The 24,939-nt window shown below is 44.3% G+C and overlaps 1 protein-coding gene across 2 annotated transcripts in view; it reads right to left on the bottom strand.

Moving 5' to 3' along the window:
• The window catches only part of c9h12orf56 (chromosome 9 C12orf56 homolog), a 332,214-nt gene that overhangs the window by 119,612 nt on the left and 187,663 nt on the right, over window positions 1-24,939 (bottom strand). For both annotated transcript variants that reach the window (XM_063058416.1, XM_063058417.1), the window contains exon 3: window positions 23,417-23,489. In XM_063058416.1, the coding sequence (XP_062914486.1) occupies window positions 23,417-23,489 (73 nt within the window). The remainder of the gene's footprint in view (window positions 1-23,416; window positions 23,490-24,939) is intronic.

Raw genomic sequence — 24,939 nt, 5'->3', positions numbered from 1 at the left:
CTCAAGTCACTGATTGACTGTATATTCACATCTCAAGGCACTGATATACAGTATAGTCACATCGCAGGGCACTGATATACAGTATAGTCACATCTGATGGTACTGATAGACTGAATAGTCACATCTCAGGGCACTGATAGACAGTATAGTCACATCTCAGGGCACTGATAGACAGCATAGTCACATCTCAGGGCACTAATATTAGTCACATGTCAGGGCACTGATAGACAGTATATTCACATCTCAGGGCACAGATATACAGTATAGTCACATCTCAGGGGACTGATAGACAGTATAGTCACATCTCAAGGCACTGATATACAGTATAGTCACATCTCAGGGCACTGATAGACATTATAGTCACATCTCAGGGCACTGATATACAGTATAGTCACACCTCAGGGCACTGATAGACTGTATAGTCACATCTCAGGGCACTGATATACAGTATAGTCACATCTCAGGGCACTGATATACAGTATAGTCACATCTCAGGGCACTGATAGACTATAGTCACATCTCAGGGCTCTGATAGTATAGTCACATCTCAAGGCACTGACAGTATAGTCACATCTCAGGGCACTGATATACAATATAGTCACATCTTAGGGCACTGATAGACAGTATAGTCACATCTCAGGGCACTGATACGCAGTATTGTCACATCTCAGGGCACTGATAGACAGTATAGTCACATCTCAGGGCACTGATATACAGTATAGTCACATCTCAGGGCACTGATAGACAGTATAGTCACATCTCAGGGCACTGATAGACAGTATAGTCACATCTCAGGGCACTGATAGTATAGTCACATCTCAGGGCACAGAGACTGTATAGTCACATCTCAAGGCACTGACAGACAGTATAGTGACATCTCAGGGCACTGATATACAGTATAGTCACATCTCAGGGCACTGATAGACAGTATAGTCACATCTCAGGGCACTGATATACAGTATAGTCACATCTCAGGGCACTGATAGTATAGTTACACCTCAGGGCACTGATATACAGTATAGTCACATCTCAAGGCACTGATAGTATAGTCACATCTCAAGGCACTGATATACAGTATTGTCACGTCTCAGGGCACTGATAGACAGTATGTTCACATCTCAGGGCACTGATAGTATAGTCACATCTCAAGGCACTGATAGACAGTATAGTTACATCTCAGGGCACTGATAGACAGTATAGTCACATCTCAGGGCACTGATATACAGTATAGTCACACCTCAGGGCACTGATAGTATAGTCACATCTCAGGGCACTGATAGACGGTATAGTCATATCTCAGGGCACTGATAGTCGTCATATCTCAGGGCACTGATAGACAGTATAGTCACATCTCAGGGCACTGATACACAGTGTTGTCACATCTCAGGGCACTGATAGACAGTATAGTCACATCTCAAGGCACTGATATACAGTACAGTCACATCTCAGGGCACTGATAGACAGTATAGTCACATCTCAGGGCACTGATAGACAGTATAGTCACATCTCAGGGCACTGATAGACTGTATAGTCACATCTCAGGGCACTGATAGACAGTATAGTCACATCTCAGGGCACTGATAGTATAGTCACATCTCAGGGCACATAGACTGTATAGTCACATCTCAAGGCACTGATAGACAGTATAGTCACATCTCAGGGCACTCATAGACAGTATAGTCACATCTCCAGGCACTGATTGACTGTATAGTCACATCTCAAGGCACTGATAGAGAGTATAGTCACATCTCAAGGCACTGATAGACAGTACAGTCACATCACAGGGCACTGATAGTATAGTCACATCTCAAGGCACTGATAGACAGTATAGTCACATCTCAGGGCTCTGATATACAGTATAGTCACACCTTAGGGCACTGATATACAGTATAGTCACATCTCAGGGCACTGATATACAGTATAGTCACACCTTAGGGCACATAGACAGTCTAGTCACATCTCAAGGCACTGCTATACAGTATAGTCACACCTCAGGGCACTGATATACAGTGTAGTCACATCTCAGGGCACTGATAGACAGTATGGTCACATCTCCAGGCACTGCTATACAGTATAGTCACACCTCAGGGCACTGATAGACAGTATAGTCACATCTCAAGGCACTGCTATACAGTATAGTCACGTCTCAGGGCACTGATAGACAGTATAGTCACATCTCAGGGCACTGATAGACAGTATAGTCACATCTCAAGGCACTGATATACAGTATAGTCACATCTCAGGGCACTGATAGACAGTATAGTCACATCTCAGGGCACTGATAGACAGTATAGTCACATCGCAGGGCACTGATAGACAGTATAGTAACATCTCAGGTCACTGATAGACTATAGTCACATCTTAAGGCACTGATAGACAGTATAGTCACATCTCAGGGCACTGATATACAGTATAGTCACATCTCAGGGCACTGATAGACAGTATAGTCACATCTCAGGGCACTGATATACAGTATAGTCACATCTCAGGGCACTGATAGACAGTATAGTCACATCTCAGGGCACTGATAGACAGTATAGTCACATCTCAGGGCACTGATATACAGTATAGTCACATCTCAGGGCACTGATAGTATAGTCACACCTCAGGGCACTGATATACAGTATAGTCACATCTCAGGACACTGATAGACTGTATAGTCACATCTCAAGGCACTGACAGTATAATCACATCTCAAGGCACTGATATACAGTATAGTCACATCTCAGGCCACTGATAGACAGTATAGTCACATCTCAAGGCACTGATATCCAGTATAGCCACATCTCAGGGCACTGATAGACAGTATAGTCACATCGCAGGGCACTGATAGACAGTATAGTCACATCTCAGGGCACTGATAGACTATAGTCACATCTCAGGGCTCTGATAGTATAGTCACATCTCAAGGCACTGACAGTATAGTCACATCTCAGGGCACTGATATACAGTATAGTCACATCTCAGGGTACTGATAGACAGTATAGTCACATCTCAGGGCACTGATACGCAGTATAGTCACATCTCAGGGCACTGATAGACAGTATAGTCACATCTCAGGGCACTGATATACAGTATAGTCACATCTCAGGGTACTGATAGACAGTATAGTCACATCTCAGGGCACTGATACGCAGTATAGTCACATCTCAGGGCACTGATAGACAGTATAGTCACATCTCAGGGCACTGATATACAGTATAGTCACATCTCAGGGCACTGATAGACAGTATAGTCACGTCTCAGGGCACTGATAGACAGTATAGTCACATCTCAGGGCACTGATAGACAGTATAGACACATCTCAGGGCACTGATATACAGTATAGTCACATCTCAGGGCACTGATATACAGTATAGTCACATCTCAGGGCACTGATATTAGTCACATCTCAGGGCACTGATAGACAGTATATTCACATCTCAGGGCACTGATATACAGTATAGTCACATCTCAGGGCACTGATATACGGTATAGTCACATCTCAGGGCACTGATATACAGTATAGTCACATCTCAGGGCACTGATAGTATAGTCACACCTCAGGGCACTGATAGACAGTATGGTCACATCTCAGGGCACTGATGGACTGTATAGTCACATCTCAAGACACTGATATACAGTATAGTCACATCTCAGGGCACTGATAGTATAGTCACATCTCATGGCACTCATAGACAGTATAGTCACATCTCCAGGCACTGATTGACTGTATAGTCACATCTCAAGGCACTGATAGAGAGTATAGTCACATCTCAAGGCACTGATAGACAGTACAGTCACATCTCAGGGCACTGATAGTATAGTCACATCTCAAGGCACTGATAGACAGTATAGTCACATCTAAGGGCTCTGATATACAGTATAGTCACACCTTAGGGCACTGATAGTATAGTCACATCTCAGGGCACTGATAGACAGTATAGTCACATCTCAGGGCACTGATAGACTGTATAGTCACATCTCAGGGCACTGATAGTCGTCATATCTCAGGGCACTGATAGACAGTATAGTCACATCTCAGGGCACTGATACACAGTATAGTCACATCTCAGGGCACTGATACACAGTATAGTCACATCTCAAGGCACTGATACACAGTATAGTCACATCTCAAGGAACTGCTATCCAGTATAGTCACACCTTAGGGCACTGATAGACAGTATAGTCACATCTCAGGGCACTGATAGTATAGTCACATCTCATGGCACTGATAGACGATATAGTCACATCTCAGGGCACTGATAGTATAGTCACACCTCAGGGCACTGATAGACTGGATAGTCACATCTCAAGGCACTGATATACAGTATAGTCACATCTCAGGGCACTGATAGACTGTATAGTCACATCTCAAGGCACTGATAGTATAGTCACATCTCAAGGAACTGATATAAAGTATAGTCACGTCTCAGGGCACTGATAGACAGTATGGTAACATCTCAGGGCACTGATGGACTGTATAGTCACATCTCAGGGCACTGATAGACTGTATAGTCACATCTCAGGGCACTGATAGTCGTCATATCTCAGGGCACTGATAGACAGTATAGTCACATCTCAGGGCACTGATACACAGTATAGTCACATCTCAAGGCACTGATAGACAGTATAGTCACATCTCAGGGCACTGATAGACAGTATAGTCACATCTCAGGGCACTGATAGACTGTATAGTCACATCTCAGGGCACTGATAGACAGTATAGTCACATCTCAAGGCACTGACAGTATAGTCACATCTCAAGGCACTGATATACAGTATAGTCACGTCTCAGGGCACTGATAGACAGTATGGTCACATCTCAGGGCACTGATATACAGTATAGTCACATCTCAGGGCACTGATAGTATAGTCACATCTCATGGCACTCATAGACAGTATAGTCACATCTCCAGGCACTGATTGACTGTGTAGTCACATCTCAAGGCACTGATAGAGCGTATAGTCACATCTCAAGGCAGTGATAGACAGTACAGTCACATCTCAGGGCACTGATAGTATAGTCACATCTCAAGGCACTGATAGACAGTATAGTCACATCTCAGGGCACTGATAGACAGTATTGTCACATCTCAGGGCACAGATATACAGTATAGTCACATCTCAGGGCACTGATAGACAGTATAGTCACATCTCAGGGCACTGATAGACAGTATAGTCACATCTCAGGGCACTGATAGTATAGTCACATCTCAGGGCACAGAGACTGTATAGTCACATCTCAAGGCACTGACTTACAGTATAGTGACATCTCAGGGCACTGATATACAGTATAGTCACATCTCAGGGCACTGATAGACAGTATAGTCACATCTCAGGGCACTGATAGACAGTATAGTCACATTTCAGGGCACTGATAGACTGTATAGTCACATCTCAAGGCACTAATAGTATAGTCACATCTCAAGGCACTGATATACAGTATAGTCACGTCTCAGGGCACTGATAGACAGTATGGTCACATCTCAGGGCACTGATGGACAGTATAGTCACATCTCAGGGCACTGATACGCAGTATAGTCACATCTCAGGGCACTGATAGACAGTATAAGCACATCTCAAGTCACTGATTGACTGTATATTCACATTTCAAGGCACTGATATACAGTATAGTCACATCTCAGGGCACTGATATACAGTATAGTCACATCTCATGGTACTGATAGACTGAATAGTCACATCTCAGGGCACTGATAGACAGTATAGTCACATCTCAGGGCACTGATAGACAGCATAGTCACATCTCAGGGCACTAATATTAGTCACATGTCAGGGCACTGATAGACAGTATATTCACATCTCAGGGCACAGATATACAGTATAGTCACATCTCAGGGGACTGATAGACAGTATAGTCACATCTCAAGGCACTGATATACAGTATAGTCACATCTCAGGGCACTGATAGACATTATAGTCACATCTCAGGGCACTGATATACAGTATAGTCACACCTCAGGGCACTGATAGACTGTATAGTCACATCTCAGGGCACTGATATACAGTATAGTCACATCTCAGGGCACTGATATACAGTATAGTCACATCTCAGGGCACTGATAGACTATAGTCACATCTCAGGGCTCTGATAGTATAGTCACATCTCAAGGCACTGACAGTATAGTCACATCTCAGGGCACTGATATACAATATAGTCACATCTTAGGGCACTGATAGACAGTATAGTCACATCTCAGGGCACTGATACGCAGTATTGTCACATCTCAGGGCACTGATAGACAGTATAGTCACATCTCAGGGCACTGATATACAGTATAGTCACATCTCAGGGCACTGATAGACAGTATAGTCACATCTCAGGGCACTGATAGACAGTATAGTCACATCTCAGGGCACTGATAGTATAGTCACATCTCAGGGCACAGAGACTGTATAGTCACATCTCAAGGCACTGACAGACAGTATAGTGACATCTCAGGGCACTGATATACAGTATAGTCACATCTCAGGGCACTGATAGACAGTATAGTCACATCTCAGGGCACTGATATACAGTATAGTCACATCTCAGGGCACTGATAGTATAGTTACACCTCAGGGCACTGATATACAGTATAGTCACATCTCAAGGCACTGATAGTATAGTCACATCTCAAGGCACTGATATACAGTATTGTCACGTCTCAGGGCACTGATAGACAGTATGGTCACATCTCAGGGCACTGATAGTATAGTCACATCTCAAGGCTCTGATAGACAGTATAGTTACATCTCAGGGCACTGATAGACAGTATAGTCACATCTCAGGGCACTGATATACAGTATAGTCACACCTCAGGGCACTGATAGTATAGTCACATCTCAGGGCACTGATAGACAGTATAGTCATATCTCAGGGCACTGATAGTCGTCATATCTCAGGGCACTGATAGACAGTATAGTCACATCTCAGGGCACTGATACACAGTGTTGTCACATCTCAGGGCACTGATAGACAGTATAGTCACATCTCAAGGCACTGATATACAGTACAGTCACATCTCAGGGCACTGATAGACAGTATAGTCACATCTCAGGGCACTGATAGACAGTATAGTCACATCTCAGGGCACTGATAGACTGTATAGTCACATCTCAGGGCTCTGATATACAGTATAGTCACACCTTAGGGCACTGATAGTATAGTCACATCTCAGGGCACTGATAGACTGTATAGTCACATCTCAGGGCTCTGATATACAGTATAGTCACATCTCAGGGCACTGATATACAGTATAGTCACATCTCAGGGCACTGATATACAGTATAGTCACACCTCAGGGCACATAGACAGTATAGTCACATCTCAAGGCACTGCTATACAGTATAGTCACACCTCAGGGCACTGATAGACAGTATAGTCACATCTCAGGGCACTGATATACAGTGTAGTCACATCTCAGGGCACTGATAGACAGTATGGTCACATCTCCAGGCACTGCTATACAGTATAGTCACACCTCAGGGCACTGATAGACAGTATAGTCACATCTCAGGGCACTGATAGACAGTATAGTCACATCTCAAGGCACTGATAGACAGTATAGTCACATCTCAGGGCACTGATAGACAGTATAGTCACATCTCAGGGCACTGATAGACAGTATAGTCACATCTCAGGGCACTGATAGACAGTATAGTCACATCTCAGGGCACTGATAGACAGTATAGTCACATCTCAGGGCACTGATATACAGTATAGTCACATCTCAGGGCACTGATAGACAGTATAGTCACATCTCAGGGCACTGATAGACAGTATAGTCACATCTCAGGGCACTGATAGACAGTATAGTCACATCTCAGGGCACTGATAGACAGTATAGTCACATCTCAGGGCACTGATATACAGTATAGTCACATCTCAGGGCACTGATAGACAGTATAGTCACATCTCAGGGCACTGATAGACAGTATAGTCACATCTCAGGGCACTGATAGACAGTATAGTCACATCTCAAGGCACTGATATACTCACATCTCAAGGCACTGATATACAGTATAGTCACATCTCAGGGCACTGATAGACAGTATAGTCACATCTCAGGGCACTGATAGACAGTATAGTCACATCTCAGGGCACTGATAGACAGTATAGTCACATCTCAGGGCACTGATATACAGTATAGTCACATCTCAAGGCACTGACAGACAGTATAGTAACATCTCAGGGCACTGATATACAGTATAGTCACATCTCAGGGCACTGATAGACAGTATAGTCACATCTCAGGGCACTGATAGACAGTATAGTCACATCTCAGGGCACTGATAGACAGTATAGTCACATCTCAGGGCACTGATATACAGTATAGTCACATCTCAGGGCACTGATAGACAGTATAGTCACATCTCAGGGCACTGATACGCAGTATAGTCACATCTCAGGGCACTGATAGACAGTATAGTCACATCTCAGGGCACTGATATACAGTATAGTCACATCTCAGGGCACTGATAGACAGTATAGTCACATCTCAGGGCACTGATAGACAGTATAGTCACATCTCAGGGCACTGATAGTATAGGCACATCTCAGGGCACTGATATACGGTATAGTCACATCTCAGGGCACTGATATACAGTATAGTCACATCTCAGGGCACTGATATTAGTCACATCTCAGGGCACTGATAGACAGTATATTCACCTCTCAGGGCACTGATATACAGTATAGTCACATCTCAGGGCACTGATATACGGTATAGTCACATCTCAGGGCACTGATATACAGTATAGTCACAACTCAGGGCACTGATAGTATAGTCACACCTCAGGGCACTGATAGACAGTATGGTCACAGCTCAGGGCACTGATGGACTGTATAGTCACATCTCAAGACACTGATATACAGTATAGTCACATCTCAGGGCACTGATAGTATAGTCACATCTCATGGCACTCATAGACAGTATAGTCACATCTCCAGGCACTGATTGACTGTATAGTCACATCTCAAGGCACTGATAGAGAGTATAGTCACATCTCAAGGCACTGATAGACAGTACAGTCACATCTCAGGGCACTGATAGTATAGTCACATCTCAAGGCACTGATAGACAGTATAGTCACATCTCAGGGCACTGATATACAGTATAGTCACATCTCAGGGCACTGATAGACAGTATAGTCACATCTCAGGGCACTGATAGACAGTATAGTCACATCTCAGGGCACTGATAGACTGTATAGTCACATCTCAGGGCACTGATAGACAGTATAGTCACATCTCAGGGCACTGATAGACAGTATAGTCACATCTCAGGGCACTGATACACAGTATAGTCACATCTCAGGGCACTGATAGACAGTATAGTCACATCTCAAGGCACTGATATACAGTATAGTCACATCTCAGGGCACTGATATACAGTATAGTCACATCTCAGGGCACTGATAGACAGTATAGTCACATCTCAGGGCACTGATAGTATAGTCACATCTCATGGCACTGATAGACGATATAGTCACATCTCAGGGCACTGATAGTATAGTCACACCTCAGGGCACTGATAGACAGTATAGTCACATCTCAGGGCACTGATATACAGTATAGTCACATCTCAGGGCACTGATAGACTGTATAGTCACATCTCAAGGCACTGATAGTATAGTCACATCTCAAGGAACTGATATACAGTATAGTCACGTCTCAGGGCACTGATAGACAGTATGGTCACATCTCAGGGCACTGATGGACTGTATAGTCACATCTCAGGGCACTGATAGACTGTATAGTCACATCTCAGGGCACTGATAGTCGTCATATCTCAGGGCACTGATAGACAGTGTAGTCACATCTCAGGGCACTGATACACAGTATAGTCACATCTCAAGGCACTGATAGACAGTATAGTCACATCTCAGGGCACTGATAGACAGTATAGTCACATCTCAGGGCACTGATATACAGTATAGTCACATCTCAGGGCACTGATAGACAGTATAGTCACATCTCAAGGCACTGACAGTATAGTCACATCTCAGGGCACTGATATACAGTATAGTCACATCTCAGGGCACTGATAGACATTATAGTCACATCTCAGGGCACTGATATACAGTATAGTCACATCTCAGGGCACTGATATACAGTATAGTCACATCTCAGGGCACTGATAGACAGTATAGTCACATCTCAGGGCTCTGATAGTATAGTCACATCTCAAGGCACTGACAGTATAGTCACATCTCAGGGCACTGATATACAATATAGTCACATCTTAGGGCACTGATAAACAGTATAGTCACATCTCAGGGCACTGATACGCAGTATTGTCACATCTCAGGGCACTGATAGACAGTATTGTCACATCTCAGGGCACTGATATACAGTATAGTCACATCTCAGGGCACTGATAGTCAGTATAGTCACATCTCAGGGCACTGATAGACAGTATAGTCACATCTCAGGGCACTGATAGTATAGTCACATCTCAGGGCACAGAGACTGTATAGTCACATCTCAAGGCACTGACTTACAGTATAGTGACATCTCAGGGCACTGATATACAGTATAGTCACATCTCAGGGCACTGATAGACAGTATAGTCACATCTCAGGGCAATGATAGACAGTATAGTCACATTTCAGGGCACTGATAGACTGTATAGTCACATCTCAAGGCACTGATAGTATAGTCACATCTCAAGGCACTGATATACAGTATAGTCACGTCTCAGGGCACTGATACGCAGTATAGTCACATCTCAGGGCACTGATATACAGTATAGTCACGTCTCAGGGCACTGATACGCAGTATAGTCACATCTCAGGGCACTGATAGACAGTATAGTCACATCTCAAGTCACTGATTGACTGTATATTCACATCTCAAGGCACTGATATACAGTATAGTCACATCTCAGGGCACTGATATACAGTATAGTCACATCTCATGGTACTGATAGACTGAATAGTCACATCTCAGGGCACTGATAGACAGTATAGTCACATCTCAGGGCACTGATAGACAGCATAGTCACATCTCAGGGCACTAATATTAGTCACATGTCAGGGCACTGATAGACAGTATATTCACATCTCAGGGCACAGATATACAGTATAGTCACATCTCAGGGGACTGATAGACAGTATAGTCACATCTCAAGGCACTGATATACAGTATAGTCACATCTCAGGGCACTGATAGACATTATAGTCACATCTCAGGGCACTGATATACAGTATAGTCACACCTCAGGGCACTGATAGACTGTATAGTCACATCTCAGGGCACTGATATACAGTATAGTCACATCTCAGGGCACTGATATACAGTATAGTCACATCTCAGGGCACTGACAGACTATAGTCACATCTCAGGGCTCTGATAGTATAGTCACATCTCAAGGCACTGACAGTATAGTCACATCTCAGGGCACTGATATACAATATAGTCACATCTTAGGGCACTGATAGACAGTATAGTCACATCTCAGGGCACAGATACGCAGTATTGTCACATCTCAGGGCACTGATAGACAGTATAGTCACATCTCAGGGCACTGATATACAGTATAGTCACATCTCAGGGCACTGATAGACAGTATAGTCACATCTCAGGGCACTGATAGACAGTATAGTCACATCTCAGGGCACTGATAGTATAGTCACATCTCAGGGCACAGAGACTGTATAGTCACATCTCAAGGCACTGACAGACAGTATAGTGACATCTCAGGGCACTGATATACAGTATAGTCACATCTCAGGGCACTGATAGACAGTATAGTCACATCTCAGGGCACTGATATACAGTATAGTCACATCTCAGGGCACTGATAGTATAGTTACACCTCAGGGCACTGATATACAGTATAGTCACATCTCAAGGCACTGATAGTATAGTCACATCTCAAGGCACTGATATACAGTATTGTCACGTCTCAGGGCACTGATAGACAGTATGGTCACATCTCAGGGCACTGATAGACAGTATAGTCACATCTCAAGGCACTGATAGACAGTATAGTTACATCTCAGGGCACTGATAGACAGTATAGTCACATCTCAGGGCACTGATATACAGTATAGTCACACCTCAGGGCACTGATAGTATAGTCACATCTCAGGGCACTGATAGACAGTATAGTCATATCTCAGGGCACTGATAGTCGTCATATCTCAGGGCACTGATAGACAGTATAGTCACATCTCAGGGCACTGATACACAGTGTTGTCACATCTCAGGGCACTGATAGACAGTATAGTCACATCTCAAGGCACTGATATACAGTACAGTCACATCTCAGGGCACTGATAGACAGTATAGTCACATCTCAGGGCACTGATAGACAGTATAGTCACATCTCAGGGCACTGATAGACAGTATAGTCACATCTCAGGGCACTGATAGTATAGTCACATCTCAGGGCACATAGACTGTATAGTCACATCTCAGGGCACTGATAGTCGTCATATCTCAGGGCACTGATAGACAGCATAGTCACATCTCAGGGCACTGATACACAGTATAGTCACATCTCAAGGCACTGATAGACAGTATAGTTACATCTCAGGGCACTGATAGACAGTATAGTCACATCTCAGGGCACTGTTAGACTGTATAGTCACATCTCAGGGCACTGATAGACAGTATAGTCACATCTCAATGCACTGACAGTATAGTCACATCTCAAGGCACTGATATACAGTATAGTCACGTCTCAGGGCACTGATAGACAGTATGGTCACATCTCAGGGCACTGATGGACTGTATAGTCACATCTCAGGGCACTGATAGACTGTATAGTCACATCTCAGGGCACTGATAGTCGTCATATCTCAGGGCACTGATAGACAGTATAGTCACATCTCAGGGCACTGATACACAGTATAGTCACATCTCAAGGCACTGATAGACAGCATAGTCACATCTCAGGGCACTGATAGACAGTATAGTCACATCTCAGGGCATTGTTAGACTGTATAGTCACATCTCAGGGCACTGATAGACAGTATAGTCACATCTCAAGGCACTGACAGTATAGTCACATCTCAAGGCACTGATATACAGTATAGTCACGTCTCAGGGCACTGATAGACAGTATGGTCACAGCTCAGGGCACTGATGGACTGTATAGTCACATCTCAAGACACTGATATACAGTATAGTCACATCTCAGGGCACTGATAGTATAGTCACATCTCATGGCACTCATAGACAGTATAGTCACATCTCCAGGCACTGATTGACTGTATAGTCACATCTCAAGGCACTGATAGAGAGTATAGTCACATCTCAAGGCAGTGATAGACAGTACAGTCACATCTCAGGGCACTGATAGTATAGTCACATCTCAAGGCACTGATATACAGTATAGTCACATCTCAGGGCACTGATAGACAGTATAGTCACATCTAAGGGCACTGATAGACAGTATAGTCACATCTCAGGGCACTGATATACAGTATAGTCACATCTCAGGGCACTGATAGTATAGTCACACCTCAGGGCACTGATATACAGTATAGTCACATCTCAGGGCACTGATAGACTGTATAGTCACATCTCAAGGCACTGACAGTATAATCACATCTCAAGGCACTGATATACAGTATAGTCACATCTCAGGGCACTGATAGACATTATAGTCACATCTCAGGGCAATGATATACAGTATAGTCACACCTCAGGGCACTGATAGACAGTATATTCACATCTCAGAGCACTGATATACAGTATAGTCACATCTCAGGCCACTGATAGACAGTATAGTCACATCTCAAGGCACTGATATCCAATATAGCCACATCTCAGGGCACTGATAGACAGTATAGTCACATCGCAGCGCACTGATAGACAGTATAGTCACATCTCAGGGCACTGATAGACTATAGTCACATCTCAGGGCTCTGATAGTATAGTCACATCTCAAGGCACTGACAGTATAGTCACATCTCAGGGCACTGATATACAGTATAGTCACATCTCAGGGCACTGATAGACAGTATAGTCACATCCCAGGGCACTGATACGCAGTATAGTCACATCTCAGGGCACTGATAGACAGTATAGTCACATCTCAGGGCACTGATATACAGTATAGTCACATCTCAGGGCACTGATAGACAGTATAGTCACGTCTCAGGGCACTGATAGACAGTATAGTCACATCTCAGGGCACTGATAGTATAGGCACATCTCAGGGCACTGATATACGGTATAGTCACATCTCAGGGCACTGATATACAGTATAGTCACATCTCAGGGCACTGATATTAGTCACATCTCAGGGCACTGATAGACAGTATATTCACCTCTCAGGGCACTGATATACAGTATAGTCACATCTCAGGGCACTGATATACGGTATAGTCACATCTCAGGGCACTGATATACAGTATAGTCACAACTCAGGGCACTGATAGTATAGTCACACCTCAGGGCACTGATAGACAGTATGGTCACAGCTCAGGGCACTGATGGACTGTATAGTCACATCTCAAGACACTGGTATACAGTATAGTCACATCTCAGGGCACTGATAGTATAGTCACATCTCATGGCATTCATAGACAGTATAGTCACATCTCCAGGCACTGATTGACTGTATAGTCACATCTCAAGGCACTGATAGAGAGTATAGTCACATCTCAAGGCACTGATAGACAGTACAGTCACATCTCAGGGCACTGATAGTATAGTCACATCTCAAGGCACTGATAGACAGTATAGTCACATCTCAGGGCTCTGATATACAGTATAGTCACACCTTAGGGCACTGATAGACTGTATAGTCACATCTCAGGGCACTGATAGTCGTCATATCTCAGGGCACTGATAGACAGTATAGTCACATCTCAGGGCACTGATACACAGTATAGTCACATCTCAGGGCACTGATAGACAGTATAGTCACATCTCAAGGCACTGCTATCCAGTATAGTCACACCTTAGGGCACTGATAGACAGTATAGTCACATCTGAGGGCACTGATAGTATAGTCACATCTCATGGCACTGATAGACGATATAGTCACATCTCAGGGCACTGATAGTATAGTCACACCTCAGGGCACTGATAGACTGGATAGTCACATCTCAAGGCACTGATATACAGTATAGTCACATCTCAGGGCACTGATAGACTGTATAGTCACATCTCAAGGCACTGATAGTATAGTCACATCTCAAGGAACTGATATACAGTATAGTCACGTCTCAGGGCACTGATAGACAGTCTCGTCACATCTCAGGGCACTGATGGACTGTATAGTCACATCTCAGGGCACTGATAGACTGTATAGTCACATCTCAGGGCACTGATAGTCGTCATATCTCAGGGCACTGATAGACAGCATAGTCACATCTCAGGGCACTGATACACAGTATAGTCACATCTCAAGGCACTGATAGACAGTATAGTCACATCTCAGGGCACTGATAGACAGTATAGTCACATCTCAGGGCACTGTTAGACTGTATAGTCACATCTCAGGGCACTGATAGACAGTATAGTCACATCTCAAGGCACTGACAGTATAGTCACATCTCAAGGCACTGATATACAGTATAGTCACGTCTCAGGGCACTGATAGACAGTATGGTCACATCTCAGGGCACTGATGGACTGTATAGTCACATCTCAGGGCACTGATAGACTGTATAGTCACATCTCAGGGCACTGATAGTCGTCATATCTCAGGGCACTGATAGACAGTATAGTCACATCTCAGGGCACTGATACACAGTATAGTCACATCTCAAGGCACTGATAGACAGCATAGTCACATCTCAGGGCACTGATAGACAGTATAGTCACATCTCAGGGCATTGTTAGACTGTATAGTCACATCTCAGGGCACTGATAGACAGTATAGTCACATCTCAAGGCACTGACAGTATAGTCACATCTCAAGGCACTGATATACAGTATAGTCACGTCTCAGGGCACTGATAGACAGTATGGTCACAGCTCAGGGCACTGATGGACTGTATAGTCACATCTCAAGACACTGATATACAGTATAGTCACATCTCAGGGCACTGATAGTATAGTCACATCTCATGGCACTCATAGACAGTATAGTCACATCTCCAGGCACTGATTGACTGTATAGTCACATCTCAAGGCACTGATAGAGAGTATAGTCACATCTCAAGGCAGTGATAGACAGTACAGTCACATCTCAGGGCACTGATAGTATAGTCACATCTCAAGGCACTGATAGACAGTATAGTCACATCTCAGGGCTCTGATATACAGTATAGTCACACCTTAGGGCACTGATAGTATAGTCACATCTCAGGGCACTGATAGACAGTATAGTCACATCGCAGGGCACTGATAGACAGTATAGTCACATCTCAGGGCACTGATAGACTGTATAGTCACATCTCAGGGCACTGATAGTCGTCATATCTCAGGGCACTGATAGACAGTATAGTCACATCTCAGGGCACTGATACACAGTATAGTCACATCTTTGGGCACTGATAGACAGTATAGTCACATCTCAGGGCACTGATAGTATAGTCACATCTCATGGCACTGATAGACGATATAGTCACATCTCAGGGCACTGATAGTATAGTCACACCTCAGGGCACTGATAGACTGGATAGTCACATCTCAAGGCACTGATATACAGTATAGTCACATCTCAGGGCACTGATAGACTGTATAGTCACATCTCAAGGCACTGATAGTATAGTCACATCTCAAGGAACTGATATACAGTATAGTCACGTCTCAGGGCACTGATAGACAGTATGGTCACATCTCAGGGCACTGATGGACTGTATAGTCACATCTCAGGGCACTGATAGACTGTATAGTCACATCTCAGGGCACTGATAGTCGTCATATCTCAGGGCACTGATAGACAGTATAGTCACATCTCAGGGCACTGATACACAGTATAGTCACATCTCAAGGCACTGATAGACAGTATAGTCACATCTCAGGGCACTGATAGACAGTATAGTCACATCTCAGGGCACTGTTAGACTGTATAGTCACATCTCAGGGCACTGATAGACAGTATAGTCACATCTCAAGGTACTGACAGTATAGTCACATCTCAAGGCACTGATATACAGTATAGTCACGTCTCAGGGCACTGATAGACAGTATGGTCACAGCTCAGGGCACTGATGGACTGTATAGTCACATCTCAAGACACTGATATACAGTATAGTCACATCTCAGGGCACTGATAGTATAGTCACATCTCATGGCACTCATAGACAGTATAGTCACATCTCCAGGCACTGATTGACTGTATAGTCACATCTCAAGGCACTGATAGAGAGTATAGTCACATCTCAAGGCACTGATAGACAGTACAGTCACATCTCAGGGCACTGATAGTATAGTCACATCTCAAGGCACTGATAGACAGTATAGTCACATCTCAGGGCTCTGATATACAGTATAGTCACACCTTAGGGCACTGATAGTATAGTCACATCTCAGGGCACTGATAGACAGTATAGTCACATCTCAGGGCACTGATAGACAGTATAGTCACATCTCAGGGCACTGATAGTCGTCATATCTCAGGGCACTGATAGACAGTATAGTCACATCTCAGGGCACTGATACACAGTATAGTCACATCTCAGGGCACTGATAGACAGTATAGTCACATCTCAAGGCACTGCTATCCAGTATAGTCACACCTTAGGGCACTGATAGACAGTATAGTCACATCTCAGGGCACTGATAGTATAGTCACATCTCATGGCACTGATAGACGGTATAGTCACATCTCAGGGCACTGATAGTATAGTCACACCTCAGGGCACTGATAGACTGGATAGTCACATCTCAAGGCACTGATATACAGTATAGTCACATCTCAGGGCACTGATAGACTGTATAGTCACATCTCAAGGCACTGATAGTATAGTCACATCTCAAGGAACTGATATACAGTATAGTCACGTCTCAGGGCACTGATAGACAGTATGGTCACATCTCAGGGCACTGATGGACTGTATAGTCACATCTCAGGGCACTGATAGACTGTATAGTCACATCTCAGGGCACTGATAGTCGTCATATCTCAGGGCACTGATAGACAGTATAGTCACATCTCAGGGCACTGATACACAGTATAGTCACATCTCAAGGCACTGATAGACAGTATTGTCACATCTCAGGGCACTGATAGACAGTATAGTCACATCTCAGGGCACTGTTAGACTGTATAGTCACATCTCAGGGCACTGATAGACAGTATAGTCACATCTCAGGGCACTGATAGTATAGTCACATCTCGGTGCACTGATAGTATAGTCACATCTCAGGGCACTGTTAGACTGTATAGTCACATCTCAGGGCACTGATAGACAGTATAGTCACATCTCAAGGCACTGCTATACAGTATAGTCACACCTCAGGGCACTGATATAAAGTATAGTCACGTCTCAGGGCACTGATAGACAGTATGGTCACATCTCAGGGCACTGATAGACTGTATAGTCACATCTCAAGACACTGATATACAGTATAGTCACATCTCAGGGCACTGATAGTATAGTCACATCTCATGGCACTCATAGACAGTATAGTCACATCTCCAGGCAGTGATTGACTGTATAGTCACATCTCAAGGCACTGATATACAGTATAGTCACATCTCAGGGCACTGATATATAGTATAGTCACACCTCAGGGCACTGATAGTATAGTCACATCTCAGGGCACTGATAGACAGTATAGTCACATCTCAGGGCACTGATAGACTGTATGGTCACATCTCAGGGCACTGATAGTCGTCATATCTCAGGGCACTGATAGACAGCATAGTCACATCTCAGGGTACTGATACACAGTATAGTCACATCTCAGGGCACTGATAGACAGTATAGTCACATCTCAAGGCACTGATATACAGTATAGTCACATCTCAGGGCACTGATAGACAGTATAGTCACATCTCATGGCACTGATAGACTGTATAGTCACATCTCAAGACACTGATATACAGTATAGTCACATCTCAGGGCACTGATAGTATAGTCACATCTCAAGGCACTGATATACAGTATAGTCACATCTCAGGGCACTGATAGACAGTATAGTCACATCTCAAGGCACTGATAGACAGTGTAGTCACATCTCAGGGCACTGATAGACAGTATAGTCACATCTCAGGGCACTGATAGTATAGTCACATCTCAAGGCACTGATAGACAGTATAGTCACATCTCAGGGCACTGATATACAGTATAGTCACACCTCAGGGCACTGATAGTATAGTCACATCTCAGGGCACTGATAGACAGTATAGTCACATCTCAGGGCACTGATAGACTGTATGGTCACATCTCAGGGCACTGATAGTCGTCATATCTCAGGGCACTGATAGACAGCATAGTCACATCTCAGGGTACTGATACACAGTATAGTCACATCTCAGGGCACTGATAGACAGTATAGTCACATCTCAAGGCACTGATATACAGTATAGTCACATCTCAGGGCACTGATAGACAGTATAGTCACATCTCATGGCACTGATAGACAGTATAGTCACATCTCAGGGCACTGATAGACATTATAGTCACCTCTCAGGGCACTGATAGTATAGTCACATCTCAGGGCACATAGACTGTATAGTCACATCTCAGGGCACTGATAGACAGTATAGTCACATCTCAAGGCACTGATAGACAGTGTTGTCACATCTCAGGGCACTGATAGTCAGTATAGTCACACCTTAGGGCACTGATAGACAGTATAGTCACATCTCAAGGCACTGATAGACAGTATAGTCACATCTCAAGGCACTGATAGACAGTATAGTCGCATCCCAGGGCACTGATAGACAGTATAGTCACATCTCAGGGCACTGATATACAGTATAGTCACATCTCAGGGCACTGATAGACAGTATAGTCACATCTCAAGGCACTGCTATACAGTATAGTCACGTCTCAGGGCACTGATAGACAGTATAGTCACATCTCAAGACACTGATATACAGTATAGTCACATCTCATGGCACTGATAGACAGTATAGTTACATCTCAGGGCACTGATAGTATAGTCACATCTCAAGGCACTGATATACAGTATAGTCACATCTTAAGGCACTGATAGACAGTATAGTCACATCTCAGGGCACTGATAGACTGTATAGTCATATCTCAGGGCACTGATAGTATAGTCACATCTCAGGGCACTGATATACAGTATAGTCACATCTCAGGGCATATCCTGATGAACTTTTATTCAGCCATCATTGAGGGTGTTGTGACCACTTCTATCACCATTGGGTTAACCCTCCCTCTCCAAGCCAGGTTACAGTGAGTGGCCCACACAGTGGAGAAGATCACTGGCTGTCAGCTACCGACATTAAAAGACCTTTTCATCACGAGAGTGAAGAAAAGGGTTTAAAAATTACTGCTGACTCCACCCACCCTAACAGTCACCTGTTCACCGAATTACCACCAGGGAGACACTGCCAGTCCATCACCACCAGGACCACACGTCACCTCCGAAGCATCTTCCCTGTAATATCCAGCTTCTCAGCAAAACTCACTCAGGTGTAAGACCCTGGCTGCCCCTGCACAATATCCGTTAAATGGTCTTTCCAGTGCTCCTTATTCTGTTGATTATTATGTAATCTGCTCATATGTTCACATTTATTTAAGCTTGATCATTAACGTTTTGCACATAGGAGCAGAATTAGGCCATTCAGCCCATCGAGTCTGCTCCACCATTCCATCATGGCTGATCCTGGACCCCACTCAACCCCATACACCTGTCTTCTCGCCATATCCTTTGCTAACCCGACTGATCAGGAAACTATCAACTTCCACCTTAAGTATACCACAGACCATCGACATATACTCACACGTGACCATTCTGCTGGTTGTTGATTGCTGATGGCTGTTTGCACTATTGTCTTGTAAACTGTTGGTGCTATTATGTTGCCTGTTCTCATATTGTCCTGCCTTTTAATCTTGGCACCAAACCACACTCAATTCTGGGATGTTTCCCACTCTGGCAATAAAGGGATTCGAATTCAGATTTGGATTCGGATCTCTGCTGTCCCTACACTCAGTGGCCACTTTATTAGGTACACTTGTACACCTGCTCATTGATGCAAATATCTAATCAGCCAATCATGTTAAGTTCAGTTGTTCAGATCAAACATCAGAATGGGGAAGAAATGTGATCTAAGTGACTTCGATTGTGGAATGATTGTTGGTGCCAGACAGGGTGGTTTGAGTATCTCAGAAAATGCTAATCTCCAGGAATTTTCACACACAACAGTCTCTAGAGTTTACAGAGAATGGTCTGAAAAACAAAAATAACACCCAGTGAGCAGCTGTTCTGTGGGTGAAAACGCTTTGTTAATGAGAGAGGTCAGAGGAGAAAGGCCAGACTGGTTCAAGCTGGCAGGAAGGCGACAGTAACTCAAATAACCACACGTTACAACAGTGGTGTGCAGAAGAGCATCTCTGAACGCACAACACATCAAACATTGAAGTGGATGGGCTACAGCAGCAGAAGACCACAGACATACACTCAATGGACACTTTATTAGGTATATGAATACATAATAAAGTGGCCACTGAGTATATGTAGTCACATGTATTTAATGTGAGACTACGAATTAGAACAGAGTGCACATTCTGTTTTAAGAACAAAGTAAAATTATCAAAGTACGTATATGTCACCCTATACTTCCCTGAGTTTCATTTTTCTTGCAGGCATTTGCAGTAGAATAGAGATTACTATGGAATCAACAAAACATAAAGACTGACAAACAAGCAACGTGCAAAAGAGGACTAACAGTACAAATACAAAAAAAAATTAATAAATAAGTAACTAAATAATACTGAGAGCATGAATTGTGGAGTCCTTGAAAGGGGGTTGTGAAATCAGTTCGGGATTCAGGAGAGCGAAGTTATCCATGCTGCATGGTTGAAGAGTGATAACTGTTCTGACCTTGATGGCATGGGATCAAGAATCTTGAACCTCCTTTCCGATGACAGCAGTGAGAAGAGAGCATGGTCCTCGATGCTGCTTTCCTGCAGCAGAACTTGTAGACATAATCAATGGTGGGGAGGGCTTTACCCATGATAGACTGGGCCGTATTCACTACTGTTTGTAGGATTTTCCATTCAAGGGCATTGGTGTTTCCATACCAGGTTGTGATGCAGCCAATCCAGATCAGTCTTTGAGTACAAGCAGCTATCATCGAGGCACGTATACCTCACCCTACTCTACTTGAGGAGAGTCGGTACGTCACCAAATGTCTGCGGGAGTGCTGTGGAGAGCATTCTGACTGATTTCATCACTGTCTGCCACGAAGGCGCCACAGCACAGGATGGAAAGAGGCTGCAGAGGGTTGTAAACTCAGCCAGCCCCACCATTGGCACTAGCCTCCCCACCATCAAGCACATCTTCAAAAGAGAGTGTCTCGGGAAGGCCGCATCACCATTAAGGACACCACCACCCGTGACACTGTATTTCTTGTTTTAATTTAGCATACAGTGTGGAATAAGCCTTCTGGCCCTTCGAGCTGCACCACCCAGCAACCCCCGACAAGGCGATTTAACCCTAACCTAACCACGGGGCAATCTACAATGACTTTGGGGGGAAACCCACGCACTCCACAGGGAGGACGTAGAGAGGAACTGAGCTCTGGACTCCGCCGCCCCGAGCTGTAATAGAGTTGCACTAACTGCTGGGCTAGTGCGGTGCTGAAATATGGCCTCTTCTCATTACAACCATCGGGGGGGGGGGAGGTACAGGAGAGCAAAGACACGCACAACGCTTTAGGAACAGTTTCTTTCCCACCTCCATCAGTTTGTCAGGCGGACCATGAACACTACCTCACTCTTTTTGCACCACTTTTTAAAATATTTCTTATTGTAACATAGTAATTCTTTTACATGTGGGCACGTGGCCAAGTGGTTAAGGCATTGGACTAGCTACCTGAAGGTCGTGAGTTTGAGCCCCAGCCGAGGCAACGTGTGTTGTGTCCTTCAGCAAGGCACTTAATCACACATTGCTCTGCGACGACACTGGTGCCAAGCTGTACGGATCCTAATGCCCTTCCCTTGGACAACATTTGTGTCGTGGAGAGGGGAGACTTGCAGCATGGGCAACTGCTGGTCTTCCATACAACCTTGCCCCGGCCTGCGCCCTGGAGTGTGAAGACTTTCCAGGTGCAGATCCATGGTCTCGCAAGACTAACAGATGCCTTTACTTTAATTCTTTTACATATTGCACTGTAGTGCTGCCACAAGACAACAAATTTCACAAGAAGCATCAGTGATGCAAATCTGATTCTGCTGTGGGGTCACACTCTCTAAGAGGTTCGCCACCCCTCCTCTAGAAATCTCATGAAAAGCAGAATAAATATCAGCTTCACTGGAATCATACACTTGTTTCTTTCTGTCGATGTTGTATGTGGTTCAGTCATTGGAAAAAAAACCCTACCCGAGAGAGAATTCCCTCAGAGGCTTGTCCTGCTTGGGGTTGAGTTTACCCGGGCTGCTGAGGTTTGTCTCAACTGAAAAAGAAAATATTCTGTTTTAAATAAACGCTTCTGTAAAAATATTGCTAAAATTAAACAGTACATATACTTCAAAACCACAACCCTTTACGTGAAGTACCTGCACTTCTAATGTTTTTGGTGGGGAGAGGAGGGGCTGAAGAGGGGGGGGGGGTTCTCTTTCTCCCACTGCTGCAATCCCAGTGAATGAACAGTGCCTCTTGCTCAGAGGGAGAATAAATCAGCCATGATGGAATTGTGGGGCAGAGTCAATGGGCCGAATGGCCTGACTCTGCCCCTGTGAATTATGGCCTTGAGCCTCCCCAATATTGAGCACATCTTCACGAGGTGATGCCTCAACAAGGTATCGCTAAGGACCCTCACCGTCTGGAACACGTCCTCTTCTCGTTACTACCATCAGGGAGGAGGTACAGGAGCCTGAAGGTCTGCACTCAACATTTTCAGAACAGCTTCTTCCCATCTGCATTCAATTTCCGAACGATCCATGAACACTTTCTCACTATTCCTCTTTTGCATAATTTGTTTATTTATATTTTTATTATGACGTATAAAACATTGGTATAGCTACACTCTTATGCTGCCACAAAAGGACAAATTTCATTAGCCAGAGGTTGCTGAGCCTGTGGAATTCATTACCACAGACGGCTGTGGAGGTCAAGTCATTGGGTATATTTAAAACGAGGTTGATAGGTTCTTGATTAGTAAGGGTTATGGGGAGAAGGCTGAGAGGGACAATAAACCAGCCATGGTCAAATGGCGGAGCCACTTGACGAGCCAAATGGCCTAATTCTCCACTACGTCTAATGGTATTATGGGATGTGGGCCAAACGCAGGCAAGCGGAACTATGGTCTGTGTGGACGAGTTGGACCGAAGGCTTCTTCTACTTCCCACTTTATCTACTATTTACTAAGTTAGAACCTTCTGTTAAATATGTAGATAGCTGAATGATATACAGGTGTCCCCCGCTTTTCGAACATTCGCTTTACGAAACCTCACTGTTACGAAAGACCTACATTAGTACCCTGTTTTCACTTTCAGAAGGTGTTTTCACTGTTACAAAAAGAAAATTCAGCACGCGATAAAAAATCAGCGCGCAATAAAAGGCCGCGTGCCCCAAGCAGCCACTCTCCCCCAGTTTCGGAACTGCTTTGCTTTAACACGTGTTTGTGAGCAGCCGTTTGCAGGATGAGTTCTATGGTATTGGAAAAGCCTGAAAGAGCTCATAAGGGTGTTACACTTACAGTAAAACTAGACATAATTAAGCATTTTGATCGTGGTGAACGAAGTAAGGACAACGTGAGTTTGGCTTGTGGAAGCTGACAAACATGATGTTGAAGAGGTTTTGGCATCCCATGACCAAGATCTGTTAGATGAAGAGCTGATGCAATTGGAAGAAAAAAGGATAACAATGGAAACCAAATGAGTAATGATAAAGTACGACTTTAA

This window comes from Mobula hypostoma, chromosome 9 (genome assembly GCF_963921235.1).
Source record: "Mobula hypostoma chromosome 9, sMobHyp1.1, whole genome shotgun sequence".
Taxonomy (NCBI): Eukaryota; Metazoa; Chordata; class Chondrichthyes; order Myliobatiformes; family Myliobatidae; genus Mobula; species Mobula hypostoma.
The sequence above is the reverse complement of the archived record's forward strand: the minus strand, read 5'-3'. Positions and strand labels throughout refer to the sequence as shown.